Below are 22397 nucleotides of genomic sequence, written 5' to 3'. Positions count from 1 at the left end.
TGTTTTCTTTTTTCGGTTAGGAGTCTCTCCTTTCACAGTACTGATGATCCTGCATGTTTTCACTCTTATTTAAGTAACTAAGTAACCGGATTACTGCTGAAGCCTCTAACAAAAATCAAATGACAAACCTCACTGAAATGAACAAATTTTCAGACTTTGTCTTATATGCACAACACCAAAAATTAAGGCTGTAAATGATGAGTCCGGCTCCACGTAATATTTGGGCATCAAATAATATTTGCTTTTGTCAAAGATGTTTTCTTTTCACAAATATTTATCCTAGAAAAAGCTTCTCTTATAAAAGCTTTTGTAAACTTGTTTCTGAATAAATCCACAGTCTAGCAGGAAAACCAGCTTTGATGCCACTGTAATATGCTAGCCAGGATAACTAAAATTCCTTACAAATAATTTCCAGAATTGTAAAACCACAAATGCATGCACAATTTCAAGTTTTAACCAGCAAAACACCAAATGTTTCCAGATATAAATACTCCAAGTTATTCTATTATGTAGATTAGCAATACAATAACATAACACCAAAGTCCAATCTAAAATATAGTAACACAGCCAGATTGGAAAATACTAAGAAATAACCTGTATGTGCAGTGTGAACTGTGTCTCAAATCCACCACAAAGTTGAAACGGGTTTGCATCCAATTCACCAAGAAGAGCCTAAAGGTTTCTGTCCCCAAGACCCTAGATAGAAGTTTAAGCATTGTCAATAGAGAAATCTGAAATCAGATTATATCTAAGTATAAATCCTCCCAGCTGAAATGAATTAAATCCTCTTTTAATGCCCACCCAGTGACTCTTCAGCGTCCCTTTCCTGTCTCCTTGTCTTCTTCCCAATTGATTCTTATTAACCCTCTTTATAATATTAAATTGACTTCAATAATTCTGCATTAAGTCCCCATTAGTCAACTTTAATATTTTATTGGGTTGGCTTATTATTTCACTGATGTCCCAAAGAAGGGGACATTACATTCTAATAAGTAACATTATGGAGATCTAGTGTTCTAATCTCTCTCCCCTTAAACTCTTCTCATGTATTCACCACTGTATCAATATTATTATACTAGAAACATTTTGGAAATCAGAAATTTTTATCACCCACTCTCAGTTACTTCTTACATGTCAACAATTTATTTGTTTTTCTATATCACATCTGCTAATTTCATCCTGTCCTCTAAAGGACGATCTGTTTCTGCAACTATGTGGTGCTATCTTATGTCCTTATTCATCAACAGTTTCATTCTACTTGTTGATGAATAAGTTGAAAGGCAGAGGCTAGGACATTTGGTAACATTAGCTAGGTGTGGTGTGTCCTAGCTACTGATGTAGGAAATGCAATGCCTAAGTTAAATTTAGATCTTATATGGCACTCAGGAATGGAGGAGTCATTTGGGTCCCAAGGGAATAAAGAAGCAAAGAATTTTATTCAGTTAGGAAGGGGACTGCTGTGTGGTCTACAACAATCAAGTCCAAAGAGCTGCTCAAATTTCTCTGTTCCCAAATAAAATAGTTAATTTTCCATGTTACCAAACAAATATTGTGTGTTGGACTTATCTGGGATGAATACTAACAATGCTGAGTGGTTAGTTATAATGCCCAAAATTATTGGAGAATGCAATTTTGGTAAGGTACATGGGTTCAGCAAAAAGATTGAATCCAACCAATATAAAAGTGTGGACCTCATGTAATTATCAGCTCCAGAAAAATGATTAGCTAGGAAAAAAATTTAACAAAATCATCCAATGGATGAGCTTGCAAACACAGAATTAAAAGAAAAACCAAAATTGATTGAGCAATGGTTTTGGGTATGCAGAATTTCTAGAGACCCGGATGCTTCTGCATCATTCTTACATTTATATTTGCCATGCATGAATATGATTAAAACTCTGTCTTCATCAGATGTTGGTAAGCAGTGGCAATTTAGTAAATCCTTTGCGCAAGTTTAGTCTGTTTTGAAATTGAATAAATTTTAGCTTTGTAATGATAATTGTTTTGATAATGTCTAATCATATGCTTTCCCTTATAGATCCTTGCATCCTATGGGGTCTGTTTATATGTCATCATATAAGTGTGATTAAATTTTGGTATTTTATCTATATCATTATACTTGATCATTGCAAGTAGATTTATGTAATAAGATTAAAGATACACTTGATCATTGCAGTTGTGAGTGTATCATTTACAGTTAATGTTTTAGAGGGATTTTGTATACTGAAAATGGATTTGTGTACATTTTATATGTTAATGATGCCAATCATTCCTTGTTTATTTTGTAGCCTATCCTACATAAGGAGGTTGACATACAGATTGTGGAGTTGCCCCCTCACATCATTTTGGACCGACCATTTTTGGTATCTACTCCAACTATTTTTGGTATCCATTTTCGGTATCTATTTTTGGTATCTACTCATTGATTGATATGGATGACTATTAGTTAAATTTCTAGCTAATTAAATATATCTTTGCATTATTTATTATGCTCTTAATATTTGCTTGATTAAGGAGATGTGCACATCATATAAGTCAACACCATAATTTGTAAATTTTTTTATCTTTCTGGGAACAGATAATTTTGTTTGATTGTATATAGTCTATTATACAAAACATGGAATGCCTCTTGCCTAGAAACTCATGGTTGGATATAGAAAATCCATATAATTTGATATGGTATGATTGTAAGTTAATATAAGTGGGTTTCCCTGTATCATTATTTCTTTAATGGAATATGAGATGCAGTCCACTTCTCGCTTTCTTTATTATAAGATATAATGGGCAAACATTCTTTAAGTGAGGTATTCATTCAGATTTGATTTGAGTTTCCCACCTCAAATAGGTTGCAGCTGATGCAATCCTTTTGTTTCTGTATTTTTTTACTTCTAGTTCTGCACTAGTATGCCCGCAAGAATGCTTTGGATGTATATAGAGTCAGATTCTCATCAATGGTTTGTTGGGAACTCATGTAACTAGACATGAAAGTAAGCCTCCCTTTTTAGTACAATATTATGGATAATCCTTTGTAACTTGCTCACAAACACTAAATGAAGCCCCATGACTATATGGGTTATGTACAATCCACGATACTAATACACTATGGGTGTATAATTAGTCATCTATAATGTTTGATGGGAAGGGAGTGTTAAATATTAACCATGATATTCATACTGGTCTGAGAAGTGCAAACCGCACCTTAATCTTCTCCCATTATATCATACGAAAGCATATATATACACTAGACTTGGCAATAGGATGGGCGAAAATCCTTGGTAGAAATTATATCTTGTACTAACTATAACAAATTGTTATGTTAGCTAAACATTTTATTATTTCCTCAAGGTGCTGATTTCTACAAGTGGTGTTTGGGCCGTCCTAGAGAGGGTCATGTCCCTTTAAGGGACATGCCCTTTGGTCTTGATATAAAGGGCAGGTGTTATTGTAGTTTGAGGACACACAATAAACATAAGTCTGCTCCCTCAAGCAATACTACCTATACGAATTTATTGGAGATATAAAACAAATTCAGATGAGAGTTAAAGGTGATAACTTCTACCTTTAGAACATTAAGGAGATCATCTTCAGCAATTCAAAGGATATTATAAAAGTTTGAGTTTTAGAACAGAATTTGCAGAAACTTTACATGGTATTAGAGCTTTGGTAGTTAAACCTAGGCTCTGCAAATTATGTAATCAGACCTTATATATATCTAGCATCATTCTCCTATTTTCAATGACATACACAATCAAACTCGAGGACAGGTTTGATGGGAAAGAACGCTTTGATGCCTAGAAATTCAGAATCATGATGATTCTTGAAGAAAATGATGTAAAACAATTTGTTGAATCAGCATCCAGACAATCTACAGTTGAACCTCATAAATCCTTCTGGATTAAAGGAAATAAGAAAGCTATTTAGATCATTGATAAGTAGGAGATAATTTCCATAGCAAGTCAAATTATGATATTGCTATTAGGATTTAACTATGTGATTTTTTAGTCAAACTCATTGACCCATGTTTCATGAGTAGTGATTCGACATGAATCCATCTCTCATGAGAATAAATGGAACGCTTAGCACTCACTGGATCTAGGTGATGCTCACAGGGGTGAAGCATCGACACTTCCCAGGAGGTCACCCATCCCATTACTACTCCAGCTTGAGTGCGCATAACTACAGAGTTTCCTCCATGGTTAAACCCAATGCTTGCAATTCCATTTGCAAAACCTTCACCAAGTGTTGTGCCTTCCGAACCATTCATTAGAAAACCCCTTAAGCTCATCAATTGATAAGTAGGAGATAATTTCCACAACAAGTCAAATTATGATATTGCTATCAAGATTTAACTGTGTGATTTTTGAGTCAAACTCATTGATCCATGTTTCATGAGTAGCGATTCAACATGAATCCATCTCTTATGAGAATAAACAGAACACTTAGCACTCATTGGATCTAGGTGATGCTCACAACACTTGGTGAAGGTTTTGCAAATAGGGTTGCAAGCTTTGGGTTTAACCATGGAGGAAACTCTGTAGTTAAGTGTGCTCAGGATGGAGTAGTACTGGGATGGGTGACCTCCTAGGAAGTCCCAGTGCTTCACCCCTGTGAGCATCATTTATTCTCATGAGAGATGGATTCATGTTGAATCACTACTCATGAAACATGGGTCAATGAGTTTGACTCAAAAATCACACAATTAAATCCTGATAGCAATATCATATTTAGATCATATTAGATGGAGTGAAAAATGATATCGTACCTATGCTAATAAAACATCAAACAACATTTGCTATGATGAATGCGCTACTAAATGCATATGAGGTTAACAATGGAACTAGAGTTCTCGCACTAAAAAAACAACTAAATCACATACAGATAAAGAAGGGAGAATTGATGAATTCTTACTTCCTAGGGGTTGCTAGCCTAAGAGATGAACTTGCAAGGATAGGAACTATCATTAGTGACACTGATGGCTACAGATGGAGTACCGAATTCATGGAAAACTTTCGCACAAGGAATAAGTGCTAGAGATAAACTTCCTGACTTCAATAGACTTAAGGGAGATTGTCTTTAGGAAGAATCCAAAAAACTAAAGAAAGGAGGGAAATTGAAAACGGAAGATGAAGAACTTCATGTTCTTAATACAAACTCCTATAAAGGCAAGAAGAAACATTTGAAGAAGAAAAGGGGAAATCAAAAGAATGACAAATCTAAGAAAGATCTATCCAAAATAAAGTGCTTTAGATGTGAAAGGTTTGGACACTACAGATCTAATTGCCTTGAGAATTCTAAACAACAAGTGAACTGTACAAATGTTACTAGGGCAGAAGATAACTACGATCTTGAGAATTGTGTATTGTATTCGTCACTATCAAATGAAGTCTCAAGTAAAGCATGGGTGATTGATAGTGGATTATCTAGACATATTACAAGATACAAAGAAGCATTAGACTCTATATTAGAAAAAGCTAATGGTGAAGTCACCATCGGTAATAATTCAGCACATTTCGTCAAGGAATTGGAAATTGCACCTTGAAACTAAAATCAAGAAATTCTCTTTTTCTCAAAGGAGTATTCTATGTACTAGAAATAAAAAGAAATCTAATCTCGGTCACAACACTTGAAGATGATGGACATAATGTTGCATTCATGGACGGTAAAGTAATAACCTGGGCTAAGAACTCCTCAATTAAGAAAGCAAAATTGATTGGTCAGATAAAAGGGTATTTGTATGAATTATATTCAGAACCTAGTCGACCTATTCAAGCCTTAATTTATGAAGTTGCGGACATACATGAAATATGGCACAGAAGGTTAGGACATTTAAATTTCAAAACCTTATCAACTATGGAGAAGATGGTTACTAGTTTACTTAAACTAAATAAAGACCACTCAAGCATGTGAAAAGGGTGCACTATTGAAATAACCCCAACAGGTTATAACTTCTTCCAACACCAGAAATTTTTATACTTCGTTGTTTGACGTTTTGTCAAACAGTTTGCAAACAAGCTCTGATACCACTGAAATAATCTTGTCTTAAAGAGCTACTAAATTACACCAAAATTGAGCTACGACAATTTGTCAAACACTTTAATGCCAACTTTATTTGCTAATAGAAACTTGCAAATATTTACAATTGCAAATGTAATACGCTATAATCTTATTAATTAAATGAACCTGGCAAAGAGAAGAATCAACATTGGGTCTTCAATTGTTAAAGAAGGATTAAGAAATTGTCTCCGAGCACAAGCTTGCATATCCTCTAAGTTAGATGCTGCCTTCCCAATACTGATCGCAAACCATTGTAGTGTGAACGCTCCTCCAGAATTTGTGGTTGCAGCTTATGACAAATCAATGCTGCCTCTATTATTTTGTCGCCACAGCACAAATAAGCATTCAATGGAGACTTCACTAGCAAAACTCTAACCCCTTTTCATAGCCTTACATACTCCTGGACATGGATTACCACTGCGTTCCTTCCAAATGGCGCCCAAACTGATGAGAACTGAATTCGCCCGGTATCAAGAAAGTGCGTGCTTTGAATTGCATGCAATGAGACTAAAATTTACTATCCGCCCTCTTCAATGTGGATTCCGGAATCACAACTGAGCCCGCGGTTTATCCAAGACACTTCAGTCACTAATTTCATTAGTGCCTCCGGCTAGACTCCATTGATGTTGCGTGTCACGACTGGTGTGCGAGTTCGAACCGGAATTGACACAGTTCATGCTGACTATCGTTTCCAACCCTGTCTTTGTGACTTGCGATTTATCATTAATATTTCATGGACGCCCAGACTTGATTGAATCTTTATTGTTACTGCCGCAGAATTCTAGTGTGTGTAATTTTGCTGCCGGATTCACCAATATTGGAGCGGAGGCCGAACCATGAAAACGCAATGTGTAACCTGAGTGAAGAACGCTTGTCTGGAAGCGCTTGTAGAAATGCGTCATAACCCCGCTATCTGCCCTTGGATATTTGCCGTAGATGGATTCCCAGTCGGAGTCGGAAAGGATCCTGCCAGCTCGTCCAAACAAACCGCATAACCTACTAATGTAACTGGCTCTGATCCGGATTTCGCATGTCAAATCTCTGAACCAGCCAACTCGAATTTTGCTTGCTTGTGAAATAAATCGACGCTTATAATCTCCTCCGAAATTTGCACCCTGTTGACCTGTTGATCTGAATCGAATTTAATCTCTCCTCCTGATTTCCTTTGGAATTTTCTCTAATACTGCAATGGTTTGTATAAATGACAATTGATTCTGCTCTAGCTAATCTTCCAATAATCAATGATCATCAAACTTGGCCTTAGGCCACCGATTCTGCCCTGATAAAATGACTGTAACGTCACCTCCAATCTGCAATAATTCAGATGATATTTCACACCCTCAAAATTGCGTACCAATTGAGAGTTTTCGTTCTCAATGGCCAGTTGTGACAATTGCAGAAACCCTAGGCTCCACAATGCACATGTGATTGAATCACAATCTGATATCAAGAGAGAAATAAACAACTCATTGATTAGAATGAAGCCTCGGGGTGCCTATTTATTCTTTTCTCTCCATTTTCTCCAGAAGCTTCTAGAACATTATTTTATTTTATCTATTAAGTGACTTTATTAAATATTTTTATAATCCAAGTCACTTTATTAAATTAATTAAATATAAAGTTACCTTTTAATATTTATTTGATAACTTTATAAATAATTAACTTAATATCACTTATTTATTTAATTAAAATAATTAATTAGTCATCCTCATAAAATATTCATTATTTTGGACAACCTAATTAATTAAATTAATTAAATCAGATTGCCTCCAAAAATGGGGACATGACAACTGTGGGTAAGAACACCAAAAGTCCATTTCATGATAGCATTAGAAAAACCAACAATGTTTTGGAATTAATCCATTTAGATTTATGTGGACCTATGTTCGTACCTTCTCTTGGAGGATTTTGGTACTATATTTTGTTCATAGATGACTTCTCTAGGAAAACTTGGATTTACTTTTTAAAATGCAAAGAATCAGAGGAAATTCTAAAGAGATTTAAAGAATTTAAAACATTAACTAAAAACTTATCAGGACATAAAATTAAAACTCTTAGAACTGATAATGGAGGGGAATAAACCTCTACTCTGTTTAAAAGGTTTTGTAAAGAAACAAGAATCAAGAGGGAGTATACCGTTCCTTATAACCCATAACAAAATAGGGTAGTAGAAAGAAATAATAGAACAATAATAGAAGCTGCTAGAGCTATGATACATGATCAAAATCTAGAATATTATCTTTGGGCAGAAGCCTCTTGTATTGCTGTCTATATTCAAAATAGAAGCCTTTGCTCCTACCTTAGAGATAAAACTCCTGATGATGCAGGAGCATCCAGAGGTATAAGGGCAATCCTGTGTCACCCAAAAAAAATGTACTTAGACTTAGTTTCTGTTTCATGTGTTTTCATTTTTGGATACCCATTTGGGTCAAATAAAGGTTCCAACTCTCACAGTTCCACTATCAGTGTGTTTGAAAATCCCGAAAAAATAGGAGCATGTAATTGGGCCATCATTTTGGTAAACTAGAAGGTGTGAATTGGCCAGATGAATGTAATCGTGATTTAGAGCATTCCAGAAAAAGAATCAGGTCAATAGGCCCCACGGTTTGAAAGTTATTGCAATTTTTCGAGTTTTGGAGACCTCCTAAGAATGCTTCAAAGTCAGGTTAGGGGCATTAAATGACCTCGAAAAGGTTCGAAAAATGGGGGACGAGCGAAGCTGGTCCATAGGGCTATAGAGTGCTTCGAGAGCTTTCCGTAAATGTAAACGGTTCGTCAATCGGAGCTATGGTTCAAAAGTTATGCCTCCCGGAAGTTCGGTTACCGTTTTTGAATTCTTCTAGATTTGCGCCGACTTCTACCGCAGCTTCCGGAACCTTCTATTTGGTCGGTGGGTGCCTACTAGCACTTTCTAGAATGTACTCCTAGTCCTTAACCCTCCGGGGTCTATTTAAGGAGATTTTTGGCATTGTAAAAGTCAGTTCGGAGTGGAGTTTGAGAGGAGGTACTGAAAGGAGAAATTATCTCCAGATTTATGCTATTGTATGCCTTAGGGCATGTTTTGAAGTTTATTTTCTCTGTACTATTTGTACTAGCTTATTTTCTCAGTTAATATAATTTTCCCCTTTCTGTTGTGTCTATTCTGTTCTTGGGTTGTGTACCCATCAAGTGGTATCAGAGCTGATTTTCCTGAGTGTGTAGACAGAGCGCCGACTATGAGGCAGTTTGCACCAGGACTGTGTGGTTGTGGGTTCGAGTTAGAAGATGCCTCCACGAAGAGAGCGTGGTGGAAGGGCTAGAGCTATTAATCTTGAGGAGGTTAGAGCCCTTCAAAGGTAGGTACAGGCATTACAAGAGGAGCTCCGTAGAGGAGCAAATGTTGTCGTGGGTGACGACAATGAGGATGACAATGAAGAAGAAGTAATGGGACCAAAAGGGGAATTTGACGGGGAAGTTCTGAATCATGCAGAGGAAAGGCTTTTTAGGGCCATTACTAAGTTTGGGAAAAGACCCACAATTGAAGTGGGTGTATTTTCAGGAAATCTGAAACCAGATGAGTTGATCGATTGGATAAATGAACTGGAAGAATACTATGAGTATGAGGATATCAGGGACCCAGATAGGGTTAAGTTTGCAAAGGCCAAACTAAAAGGACATGCCAAAATCTGGTGGCAAGAGGTCCAATTGGAAAGAAACAGAAGAGGAAAGGAGAAGATCACAAGATGGGATCGCATGGTGGACAAATTGAAGAAGCAGTTCATTCCTGTGGACTATGAGCTTGATTTGTTTAAGAAGATGCATGGGTTAAAGCAAGCAGGAAGATCAGTCCAAGAATATACAGAGAAATTTTACCGACTCTTGATTAGAGCGGGACATGCAGAAGCAAATAAGGAGAAGGTTGCTCGTTATATCAGTGGGTTGCGACCTAGCATCCAGGAGGAATTATGTCTGGTAAGAATGACCAGCGTTGAAGAGGCATACCAGTTTGCCCTACGAGTTGAAGAGAAGCTGAATAAAAGGTTTGAAGGAAGACAAAGAGGGCGCGGTCAAGGAGGAAGGGGAAGCGGTAGATCATCTGGAGGCCGCAATGAAACCCAAAAGAAAAATGAAGATGTGGGTACTAGCAGGAACCAGAGGAATGAGGGTTTCAACCGCTCCCATGATCAAGACTTTGGAAATCAAAGAGGAAGAGGTAGAGGACGTGGACAAGGAAGAGGAGGCTTCCGTGGTACCTGTTTCCATTGCAATGAAGAAGGTCATCGTGCCTTTGAATGCCCTCAACGACAAGGAAGGACAGATAGGAGAGCTGAGGGCCAAGCTAGGGTTGCCCATGTGGATGAGGATGCACAATCATCACATTTAGAGGATGCAGAAAGAGGAGAGACCTTGGTAAATGAAAGAGTCCTACTAAGTGGTGAGATTGAACCAGGACAACGAAGGAGTTTGTTCCGTACTAGATGCAAGTGTGAAGATAAATGTTGTGACGTGATCATTGATGGTGGTAGCATTGATAACTTGGTATCAGAAGAGATGGTCTCTAAGCTGAAGCTCAAGAGGGAGAAACATCCCCAGCCCTATCGGATTGCCTGGGTAAAAGATGATCATAAGGTCCTGGTAAGTGAACAATGTTTAGTGAAATTCAAAATTGGGAGTTACTATGATGAAGTTCTCTGTGATGTTATTTCGATGGATGTTTGCCATCTATTGTTGGGTAGACCATGGCAGTTTGATAGACATGCAGTGCATGATGGGCATGCAAACACATACTCTTTGACAAAGGATGGAGTTCGCCACAAATTGAAGCCCATGAAAAAGGAAGGTGAAAAGGTATGTAGCAGTGCTAGGATTTGTCTTGTTGATGAAAGGAAGTTTTTAGATAGCATAAAACATCAGCATATGTGCTATGCTTTGATTCTTAGGAAAGATAAAGAAGGTAGTAGTGAAATATCACTTGAAGTTTCAAATTTACTAGGGGAGTTTGGAGATATTATCTTTGATAATGTTCCAGATGGATTGCCACTAGTAAGGCAAATCAGTCATCAAATAGATCTGATTCCAGGAGCTAGTTTGCCTAACAAGGCTGCTCACAGGATGACTCCTACTGAAACAGATGAGCTAAATAGACAGGTTCAGGAGTTGTTGAGGAAGGGCTTGATTCGAGAGAGCCTGAGTCCATGTGCAGTACCTGCAGTACTCGCACCAAAGAAGGATGGAGAGTGGAGGATGTGTACAGACTCTCGAGCTATAAATAGGATCACCATCAAGTACCGGTTTCCTTTGCCAAGGATGGATGATATTATGGACTGCTTGAGTGGAGCTCAGTACTTCACAAAGATAGATCTGAAGAGTGGTTATCACTAGATACGGATTCGAGAAGGAGATGAGTGGAAAATAGCCTTCAAGACCAAGGAGGGTCTTTATGAGTGGTTAGTCATGCCCTTTGGATTGACGAATGCCCCAAGCACCTTCATGCGGCTTATGAATGAGGTACTTAAGAAGTTCTTGGGAAAATTTGTTATTGTTTATTTGGATGATATTTTAATTTTCAGTAAGACTTTGGAAGAACATTTATTGCATATTCGTAGTGTCCTTGAAAGGCTAAGGGAAGAGAAACTGTTAATTAATCTGAAGAAGTGTAACTTTGCAAAAAGGGAGTTAGTCTATTTGGGGTTTGTTATATCACCTGAAGGTTTCAAAATGGATCCGGAGAAGGTAAAAGCCATCTTAGAATGGCCTACTCCAAGGTCTGCTACTGAGGTAAGATCGTTTCATGGTCTGGTTAGTTTTTACAGGAAGTTTATTAAGAATTTTAGTGGCATATGTGCACCCCTAACTGATACAATAAGAGGGGATAGAAAAGAGTTCAAATGGACTGTGGCAGCTGCGAGAAGTTTTGAATTGGTGAAGAAGAAGGTAACAGAACAACCTGTGTTGGCACTTTCAGATTTTAGAAAAGTGTTCCAGTTGGATTGTGATGCTAGTGGCAGTGCTATTGGGGCTGTATTAAGCCAAGAAGGTAAGCCTATTGCATATTTTAGTGAAAAATTGAATGATGCAAAGAAGAAGTATTTTGTTTATGATCAAGAGTTCTATGCGATAGTTCAGGCCTTAAAGAAATGGAGGCATTATTTATTGCCAAAGGAATTTGTTTTGTATACTGATCATCAGGCATTACAGTACCTAAATAGTCAAGGTAAATTGAATCAGAGGCATATGAAGTGGGTAGAGTTCTTGCAGAGCTATACATTTGTGTTGAAGCATAGAAGTGGAAAATCTAACAGGGTTGCAGATGCACTAAGTAGGAGACAGTTGTTACTTACAGTAATGCAGGTTGAAGTAGTTGGGTTTGATGAACTCAAGAATTTGTACCCCGAGGATCCTAATTTTGCTGAAGCATGGAAAGCTTGTAAAGAGCCTATTGCTGTAGATAGAACCAAGTGGTTAGACTATTTGATTCAGGATGGCATGTTGTTCAAGTGTAGTCAATTGTGCATTCCAAGGAGTTCCATGAGGGAAAATCTGATTAAGGAGAAACACAGTGGAGGGATGGTAGGACATTTTGGTCGAGATAAGACCATTGCCATTCTTAGAGAACATTATTTTTGGCCTCAAATTTCACAAGATGTGAAGAAGTTTGTACAGAGTTGCCAGGTTTGTCAAGTTGCCAAGGGGTTTAGTCACAATACTGGCCTATATCAGCCATTGCCTGTTCCATCAAGGCCATGGGAGGACATAAGTATGGATTTTGTTCTTGGATTGCCGAGGACACAAAGGGGTAATGACTCAGTATTCGTGGTGGTTGATAGGTTCTCCAAAATGGCACATTTCATTCCATGCCACAAAACTAATGATGCCGTCCATATTGCAGACTTGTTTTTCAAAGAGGTGGTAAGACTACATGGACTTCCAAGGAGTATAGTTTCTGACAGAGATACTAAATTTGTGGGGTATTTCTGGAGGACATTATGGAAAAAGTTGAGAACAGACTTGAAATTCAGTTCCACGCATCACCCACGAACTGATGGCCAAACAGAAGTGGTAAACAGAAGTCTGGGCAATTTGCTGAGATGTTTAGTTGGGGATAAGCCCAAGGGATGGGATCTGATTCTACAACAAACAGAGTTTGCTTACAATAACTCTATAAATAGGAGTACTGGAAAATCACCATTCCAAATTGTATATGGGAATAGCCCAAGGACTGCACCAGAATTGAGGAAGATAGAGCAAAAGGAGAGAACAAGTGCTAAAGCTAAAGAATTTGCTGAACATATCAAGCGTCTACATGAGGAGGTTCAAGCACACATTACCAAGATGAATCAAGAGTACAAAGCTAGGGCTGATCAAAGGAGAAGACATAAAGAATTCCAAGTAGGGGATCTAGTCATGGTGCACTTACGAAAAGAAAGATTTCCAGCCGGTACTTACAACAACCTGAAAATGAAGAAATTTGGCCCCTGCAAAATTCTGAAGAAACATGACTCAAGAAATGCATATGAGGTGGAGCTGCCAGATGGTATTCACATTTCTCCCATTTTCAACATTGCAGATTTAATAGAGTATCATGATGATGGTGCAGATGAGGAGCTGGTGTTAGAGCCATGTCCAATTCCTGCTTCTAAGGAGGAGATAGAAGAGACATTCTAGTTCATCGTGTGGGTAGGAGTACTAGAAACAGGCAGTATGAAGAGTATTTGGTCAAATGGAAAGGACGACCGATCGAGGACTCAACTTGGATTTCAGTAGCTGAGGTTTCCCATTTGGGATTTCCTCTACCATTCATAAAGTGACAGGGTCACTTTTCAATCTACCCTGGAACAATTAGAGAAAGCAAAAAACCCAAAAGATTTTCTAGTTATATAACAAACATGAATGATTTGCCCAAATCAAAACCAACCAATACTTCAGATGCTATTAAACATACAGCTTGGAAAGAAGCTATGACAAAAGAATACCAATCTATTATGACGAATGATGTTTAGGAAATTGTTCCTAGACTAAAGGAAAATCTGATGTTTCTTCCAAGTGGATATTTAAAATAAAGCATGCTACTGATGGTAGCATTGAAAAATATAAAGCCAAATTTGTAGCCAGAGGATTCTCTCAGAAAGAAGGGATTGATCATGAAGAAACTTTTGCTCTTGTTGCCAGATACACCTATGTAAGAGCAGTCCTTGCCATTGTAGCATTGAAGGGATGGAAAGTACATCAGATGGATGTAAAAACAACATTCCTAAATGGAAAGATTACAGAAAAAGTATATTTTGAGCAACCTGAAGGATTTGAAACTCATGATCCTAACGTTTTTATTTGTCAGGCTATTGACTGTTATGGGCTCCACCATCTGTATTCATTATTTAAGAGGTGATGATTTTTGAGGTAATGAATTCTTGTATTAAAGTCATTATGAAAGATGATGATTCCTTAGATAATGTATTGAACAATATAGAACTACTATTAGATCTAGGTGAGTTCAAGATCATTTGTGACATAAGCATTTCCATATCTATGAATCACAACTTGGATAAAGGAAGAATTTATTCTTCAGACATTATCTTGTGTTCTGGTATATCTTAACTCAAGATCAAGTTGTGATATAGGATTGCCAGTTCCTATGAATCACAACTTGGATAAATGAAGAACTTAATTGTTCTTCAGATTTTATCCTATGTATTGCATTACATGCAATACTGACATCACTAGTATAAGTGATAAGTCAGATCACAATATGGTTATATGACTCAGTAACATATATTACATGATACCATTTTTTCAGAAGATTTAGATAGATATAGAGTATCAATCTATCCTTATTCATCACAATTGATATGCTAGATATGTTATCTCTCAATATGATTATCAAGTTAAGAGGGAGTGTTAAATATTAACCATGGTATTCATATTAGTCTGAAAAGTGTAGACCGCACCTTAAAGTTCTCCCATTATATCATACGAAAGCATATATATACACGAGACTTGGCAATAGGATGGGCGGCGATCCTTGGCAGAAATTATAACTTGTACTAATTATGAGAAATTGTTATATTAGTTGAACATTTTATTATTTCCTTAAGGCCTCGATTTCTACACGTGGTGTTTGGGCCGACCTAGATAGCGTCAAGGGACATGCCCTTTGGTCTTGATATAAAGGGTAGGTGTTATTGTAGTTTGAAGACACACAATAAACATAAGTCTACTCGCTCAAGGAATACTACCTATACGAATTTATTGTAGATATACAACAAATTTAGATCAGAGTTAAAGGTGATAACTCCTCCTACCTTCAAAACATTAAGAAGGCCATCTTCAATAATTCAAAGGATATTGTAAAAGTCTGAGTTTTAGAGTAGAATTTGCAAAAACTTTACAGGGAGCACTATACCTCAACTCTATAATTTGTAACAAATTATATCTTTCTAGGAACACACAAATTTTATTTGATTGTAAATAGTCTATTATACAAAACATGGAACACCTCTTGCCTAGAAAGTCATGGTTGGACATAGGAAGTCCATATAATTTGATATGGTATGAGAAGTTTGTAAGTCAATATAAGTCTATTTCGATGTATCATCATTTCTTTGATGGAATATGAGGTGCAATCCACTTTTTGCTTTCTTTATTATAAGATATAATGGGCGAACATTCTTTAAGCGAGGTAGTCATTTAGAATTGATTTGAGTTTCCCAACTCAAATAGGTTGCAGCTGATGCAATCCTTTTGTTCCTGCATTTCTTTGGTGCTAACTTCTAGCTCTGCTCTAGTATGCTTTGGATTTATATAGAGTTAGATACTTGTCAATGGTTAGTTGGGAGCTAATGTAACTAACATGGAAGTAAGCTTCCCTTTTGAGTACAATATTATGGATAATTATCACTAACTTGCTCACAACCACTAAACGTAGACCTATGACTATATGGTTTATGTACAATGCACCATACTTATACACAATGGTTGTATGATTAGTCATCTATAATCCTTGATGGGGAGGGAATTGAATGTCTATCATCAAACTGTAATCTTCTGCAGAGATGCTCATACAAATCAAATGTTTAAGCCAAACATTTATTGTTGTTCTCTATTTAGAAATTAGAAATTGGGGAAATGGGCTCACTTCTAGACGATTTTTTTACTCATTAAGTATTCCTTGGGTATAATGCTTCTCGAATCCTAATTGACCTGCCCATTATAGCAATAAATTTCAAAAAGATTTGATCCAGATTATTGTCCTGCATTTTGTCACCACAAAATGTTGGTAACCACACAACTTTTTCAAGTTTAGTTTCGCATTTCTTTGAGTTTAGTTCGTTATTTAATTGGTTAGTATTGATCAACCAATCAATACCAATTGATATAATGAATCCTTTTATTGAAGGCCTTCGTTAAGTCTTTTTCGTTTTGCTTTTTGTTGAGCCTTTGCTTGATTTTTGAAGCCTTCATCGTCTGTTCTTTGCTTTTGAGTTTGCGTTTGTTTGTTTTTAGTCTTTTGGTTTTTCTCATGTCATGTCGTTCGTTTTTCCCTTTGATTCGGTCCAACCTAGAGGTCAATTGGAGTTGTCAGTCAAGAGTTATGCCCATTTTAGTACTTCAAAAGTGGACCTTTTGGGTGCAACAACACGAATTAAAAATATGATGTTATATTTTCAATTTGACTTTCACTTTTTGAAAAATACAGCTTATATTCACTTTTTGTTATGTTTTTAAGTTACTTTAACTTTAAATTTTTAACTTGAAGTGACCATAGTGCACTTTATGTTATAATTTTAAGTTGAGTTACTTTTTAATTTTTCACTTAAAGTAACTATATAACTAAATAGTTTTAGTTTAATTTTTGGTTTTAAAAATCAAATGTTTATATAAATGTTACTTTTAAATGATGTTTATATGTTATATTTCTAAATATGATAAAGAAATATTGTTTATGGCCAATTTTGTAACATTTTTATAATTTTAAGTGAATTAAATGACTAAAGTCTTCATAAGTGGACAGTTTATATGCAATAACATGTAAAATCTATCAAAAGTGGACATTTTACATGTCTTTGCATATAAAGTTCAATTTGTTATTAGAAGTGGACTTTTTACATGTCTTTGCATATAAAGTTCAGCTTGTTATCAAAAGTGGACCTTTTTGATGTCATTACATCAAAATGTTATCATGTGAGTGGACCTTTTTGGTGTAATTGCATCAAAAGTGAAGTTTTCATGTCTTTGCATCAAAAAAGTGAGATGTAACTTAAAATATGCAAGTGACCCAAAAAGGTCAGATTTTAACGAAAAACATGTTTTAATATGTGCAATAACCTCCAAAAATTCGATTTTGAAGAACATGCCTTTGCCCTCCAAGAACTCATTTTCGGAGATTGTAAGAGATTTACGTGATGGTTTTGCATGAGATTTTCTCCAATATGGTCATTTTTTGCTTGGCAATGGATTTTCTAACATAAAAAATGGAGTTATCTTACTAAAAAACGTTTTTCCAAACTCCCTCCAAAAGCACATTTTTGGAAGAATCTTCAAAAAACACCATTCTTGGCCCATGATTTTGCCCAAAGAGGAATCGATTGGGTATTTTAAGTATTTGTCATTGCATTGTGATACACATTTTCAACTTTAGAAGCCAAAATGTTTTTGTTTCATGTCTTTTTATGAATCACGTTTTTGCGTAGAATGCCCAAAAAATTGCGGTTTTAATCCACTTTTTTGCATTTTGGAGTCACGTTTTTGCATTTTGATCCATGTATATGCATTTGGGGAAGTTGGTTTTGCATTCGCAAGTCAAAATGTCTCAAAAATATGCATTTTTTGCTCACATTTTTGCAAAAACGACACAGATTTTTGTATAAAAAAGTCATGTTTTCGTTCAAAAACTCAAAAAAATGCATTTCCAGCCCATAGCCCATACCTTTGATCAAGAGGGATTGTTTTTGAGTTTTAAATGCATTCTCTTGTCTTTGGAGACCACGTATTTGACACTTTCATGTCAAATTCGACCTTTCATTGCTCATTAATTTGTGTTAAATGCAAGCGCGGAAAAAATCAAAAAAGTTGTTTGAAAATTTGGATTTGAGGAAGAATTGGTCTTCAAGTCTATAAAACTTGCTATTTTGGCTCTTTAACCTCCAAGTAAATGTACATTTTCAAACTTGCTCATGCTTATCTTGCTATTTCCATGCATATTTTAGCTTGAAATTGCACATTTGTCCATATATATGCCATGAAAAGTGCATTTTGCCTTTAAGAATGATGAAAACTCTCATTTTCACACTTTTGGAATTTCCCCAAACTCCAAATTCGAAATTGCATGTTGAAGTGCTTTGCATATTGACATGTTTGAGTCTTTTGCCAAAGGCATGTGTTTGTTTTGTGCTTGTTTTTGTTGTTTTCTTGCTTGCTTTTTCGTTTTTCTTCTTTTGGAAGAAATTGCAAGTTCTTTCCCAAGAACTTGGGCATGGTTTATTTCACTCCACATTCCATTTCCATCTTTTCATGTCACAACACTTTGCATCTCATCTGACAAATGCGATTATATGTTTTCCACCTCATTCACCATCTGCATATGCATGTAATTCCATTTTCCATTTCCATCCCTCCATATGCATTCACAACTTCATGAGCAATACGTGTTTCCTCATTTTTCCATGATTTCCATCTCATCCTTGATCCCTTGTTACATGTTGCATTTACATGTAATCCATTTTCCATGCAATGACATCTTGAAAGCTTAAGTCACTTTTTAAAAATCAGCAATCTCCATTTGTACGCATTCCCATGTGCCAAACACTTTATTTCAAAAAAAAAAACTAAAGGTGTTGATGGAAAGTTGTTCCGAGTGTACATCCAGACATAATCAAGAAGGTTTTCAAAGTGTCAGAGACTCCAATTGGTGTTGATCTACAAAGGAGAATTCACGACAACTTGAACAAGAAAAGTTTGATCACATCAAGTTTTCAAATGATAGTAGACAATTCATCAAAGTCAGAGGTTATCAAAAGGCGCAACACTATGGTTATCAAGGTGAATGCAGTAGCACAAAATACAAGAACTCCTAATGCTGTGATCATCCGAGAATGCATTGTCAAGTAAAAGGTCTTTCATGACAATCCCTAGGATTGTTTCAATTCTCTTCTGTCTCTCTTCTTCTTCTTCTTCTTCTTGTTTCATATTTGTAGTTGGAGAGGATGCATGGCATGAAAAAATGGAATTACACGTAATGTGAGTTATATGCATGTTAAATGATGTAATGCGAGTTGCACGTGCAGTTGCATGTAACCCTATATTTTCTCTTTTAGTTAGACTAGGTCAAAGTTGGTTGAGTTGCTTCCACTTTTTCCTCCACCTTTTTTTCAACTCCTGTGCCTATATAAAGGAGTGCCCCCTCATTGTGAAAGCCATCTTTTGTTGTATGCAAGAAAGCTCCGCCACATTTGTGCAAGCATAACTTTGATTGTGTAGTACAAAGCTGGGAGAAAAGTGAATAAAAGAAGCAATTGGATACAAAGCTTTGATTGGAAGCAATTGTGATAGAGCAAATTAGAAGCTCTGACTGTAATTTGTGCCTATTTTCTTGATTCATGTTATTATTGTGTGTTCAATAAAAAAGCATAATGATTTAAGAAGCAATTGGAGGCGAAGCTTTCACTGAGAGTGGTTGTGAAAATATATCGCTAGAAACTTTGTCTGTAGCTTATACTTCTTTCTTAATTCGCAAAATAGTTTTCTTACTTTTTGCAGTCTCTATGCCCTAATTGTAAAGCTTTTCATATAGAAGTATGACCGGACTTAGAGCCAAACCATTACATTTTTAGCTAGCCTTTGAGTTAGTGAAGTTTTATCAATATCACTATTTCTAGCTCTTGATAGAAGTATAGTTAGAGATTCACCGTACCCATTACTCGCTCCACGAGTAAGTGGATTCTTTCTTGAAAGTTAAGAAGAAAGGATATTGGTAACACCCATTTTATAAAATCTCTCGACTTCTTGCTTACCTTGAGTCGATCCAAGGAACAGTGAGAAGGGGGAGCCTTCCCTTTAAGGTAGGAGAGACTCTGTCTCACACGCCGTGGCTGGTCATCCTATTTTGCGACTAGATATTTACCCAAAAGTGTCGGGTTGCAAAATATCCACCCAACACAAATGTGAAGCATTAAAATCTTTTGATGTGGACAATTTGCCAAAAAAATATATATTGATGCAAAAAATGTCCAAGGGACCATCAGTATCATAATAATACATCTCACATAAGAAATTCATTAATGTGACATAGCATATAAACTTTGTGAATAATGCAAATACAAAGTACAAAAATCATCCTCATTGATGACATGCTTTTAGGCTATAGTGTTCTCTACAGCTTATTTCAATTGTACAATCATTACAGAACACAATATAAGAGCAATGCAAAATTAGCTAAGGATGCAAATAACAGTTATCAATTGCATGTTTCAAACTCTTGTCTACAATAGAACTTGCATACATGCGACAATTATTTTCCATTGTTTTTGTCTCACCAAAGTAGCTATGTTAATGAATTTTTCTCTTGGTGCTTTAGTTCCAACATGAAACAGAAAACTCCTGTACTGGAAGATCAAAAAGGCATTCATTGACATAAGACTTGGTTTGATCATTGTTGGTAACTCTATGAGACTTTACCTATGTCCAAGTTTGTAGTCAGTAGCACTAACCTAGCCATCACATTCGTGTCAAGTATATACATTATAAATGTGTAAATCTAGATGTTGAATAGAGATCAGAATATAATAATAGATAGGTAACTATTAATATAGAGATTAATAGGTTATTTGTTACATATCAAGGGGCATGCTCAATAGGATGTCCATCAAGGTGAGGAACCGTATTTTGTGTTGCAATGACGATTATTAATGTTTATGATTAATAAGATACATACATGCCCTCTTTGGTGTAAAGGTCTCTACCTTGAAGAACTAGTAAAATATTATAACAAATACTTCTTCATATTTTTTGAGACTAATGATGTTTTAAATTTGGATCAATTTATCTGAGATCAATCTTGATGGAAATTAAGTTATATTGAAAATGCCCAACGGAATTACTCTTATTGAATATTGTTCACATGAACCCATGAATGTCATCTCAATTTTCTTTTGAATTTTTTTTTATCTGTGATGTTATGAAGGCAAGTTATTGAGAATAGGGAGGCTCATAAAACTCTGTGAGAAATTTCGCAGTTGTGGATTGATATCTACAATTGTTTTCTTCACTATCACATCTAGTTGACTATGAGATTTTAATGTTGTAAAGTGAATTTAGATTTCTTTGTATCTTGAATTGAAAGTAGTAATTGTGTCTGCACCAAGCAGGTTACTATCTCATTTACACAAAATATTCTTTCATGACTTAGCATTGTATTAAACAACTTGGGTTCCTTTATCATTTGAATTGAATTCTGTTATAGCTTTTGCATGAGTCACTTTTGATTCTTGTCTACATGAACCAGTCATTTGAGAAATTGTAATGTCCCATTTGTAGCTCACCAAAGTTCATGGTTTGGATTGGCCTATCAGTGACCTTTGTAGGTTAATTAGCTGGTTTGAAAGTCTTAGTTGGCAGAACATGAGGCTCTTTTCCTTCCGGAAGTTAGAGGTGTTCAGGATTGCTCTTTGTTTAGGTGATTTTGGTATACTTACTTTTTATAGTAAGTCATTTATCCAATGTATCTATTTTTGGTAGCCTCAGTGCATTGATGAGCCTTGAAACTCATGTTGATCAGATATTTAGGGATTTACGAAGTATACTAAATCAGGGCTTGATAGAGATGGGTGTTACTATTTTTAATGAGGCTGTTGGATACTTAGTGGAAATAATGGTTGACCCCCATGTGCAGGCACAACGAAGAGATAATGAGTATCCAAGGAGATTAAATTTATAATGTCATTACTGATATTAATTGGTAATGGTTATATTATAAAGTAATTATTTAGCTATATAATGTGCTATTGAGGGCCATTATTTTTAATGAAAAGTACGCCTTTATAATGAGATAACCTACTGTCAACACAAAAGCAATTATAAAGTGTATTAAGTGAATGGTGGCCATGAGATATTATCAAAGGGGTTTAAATGATTAAATAAAGTTGACGTCCAATGGAGGATACAAAGTCAAGTATGCAAGAAAAGAAAAATAAATTTGTAATTAAATTGACTTGTGAGGAAAAATTCATGGTGGGGGTATTATCAAAAACCAAGGACAGAAATCAGACTATTATGCTATTGATTATTTGCTTTTGTTATTGAAAATCTCTTGGGATTTGTGTGCATGAAACCTAGGATTATTGTCAGTTATTAGAGGACATTAATTCTTCAAT

At 35.9% G+C, this 22397-nt stretch overlaps 1 protein-coding gene across 2 annotated transcripts in view; it reads left to right on the top strand.

Annotated features, from left to right (window-relative positions):
• Nucleotides 1–22397, top strand: part of LOC149543409 (trafficking protein particle complex subunit-like protein) — a 246556-nt gene that overhangs the window by 145065 nt on the left and 79094 nt on the right. For both annotated transcript variants that reach the window (XM_089798197.1, XM_089798198.1), the window contains exon 8: nucleotides 2289–2363. In XM_089798197.1, coding sequence (XP_089654323.1) covers nucleotides 2289–2363 — 75 coding nt within the window. The remainder of the gene's footprint in view (nucleotides 1–2288; nucleotides 2364–22397) is intronic.

This window comes from Cupressus sempervirens, chromosome 8 (assembly GCF_028749045.1).
Source record: "Cupressus sempervirens isolate cs-2001-9-10 chromosome 8, ASM2874904v1, whole genome shotgun sequence".
NCBI classification, from domain to species: domain Eukaryota; kingdom Viridiplantae; phylum Streptophyta; class Pinopsida; order Cupressales; family Cupressaceae; genus Cupressus; species Cupressus sempervirens.
Note: the sequence above shows the minus strand (reverse complement) of the source record. Positions and strands in the feature narration are given on the sequence as shown.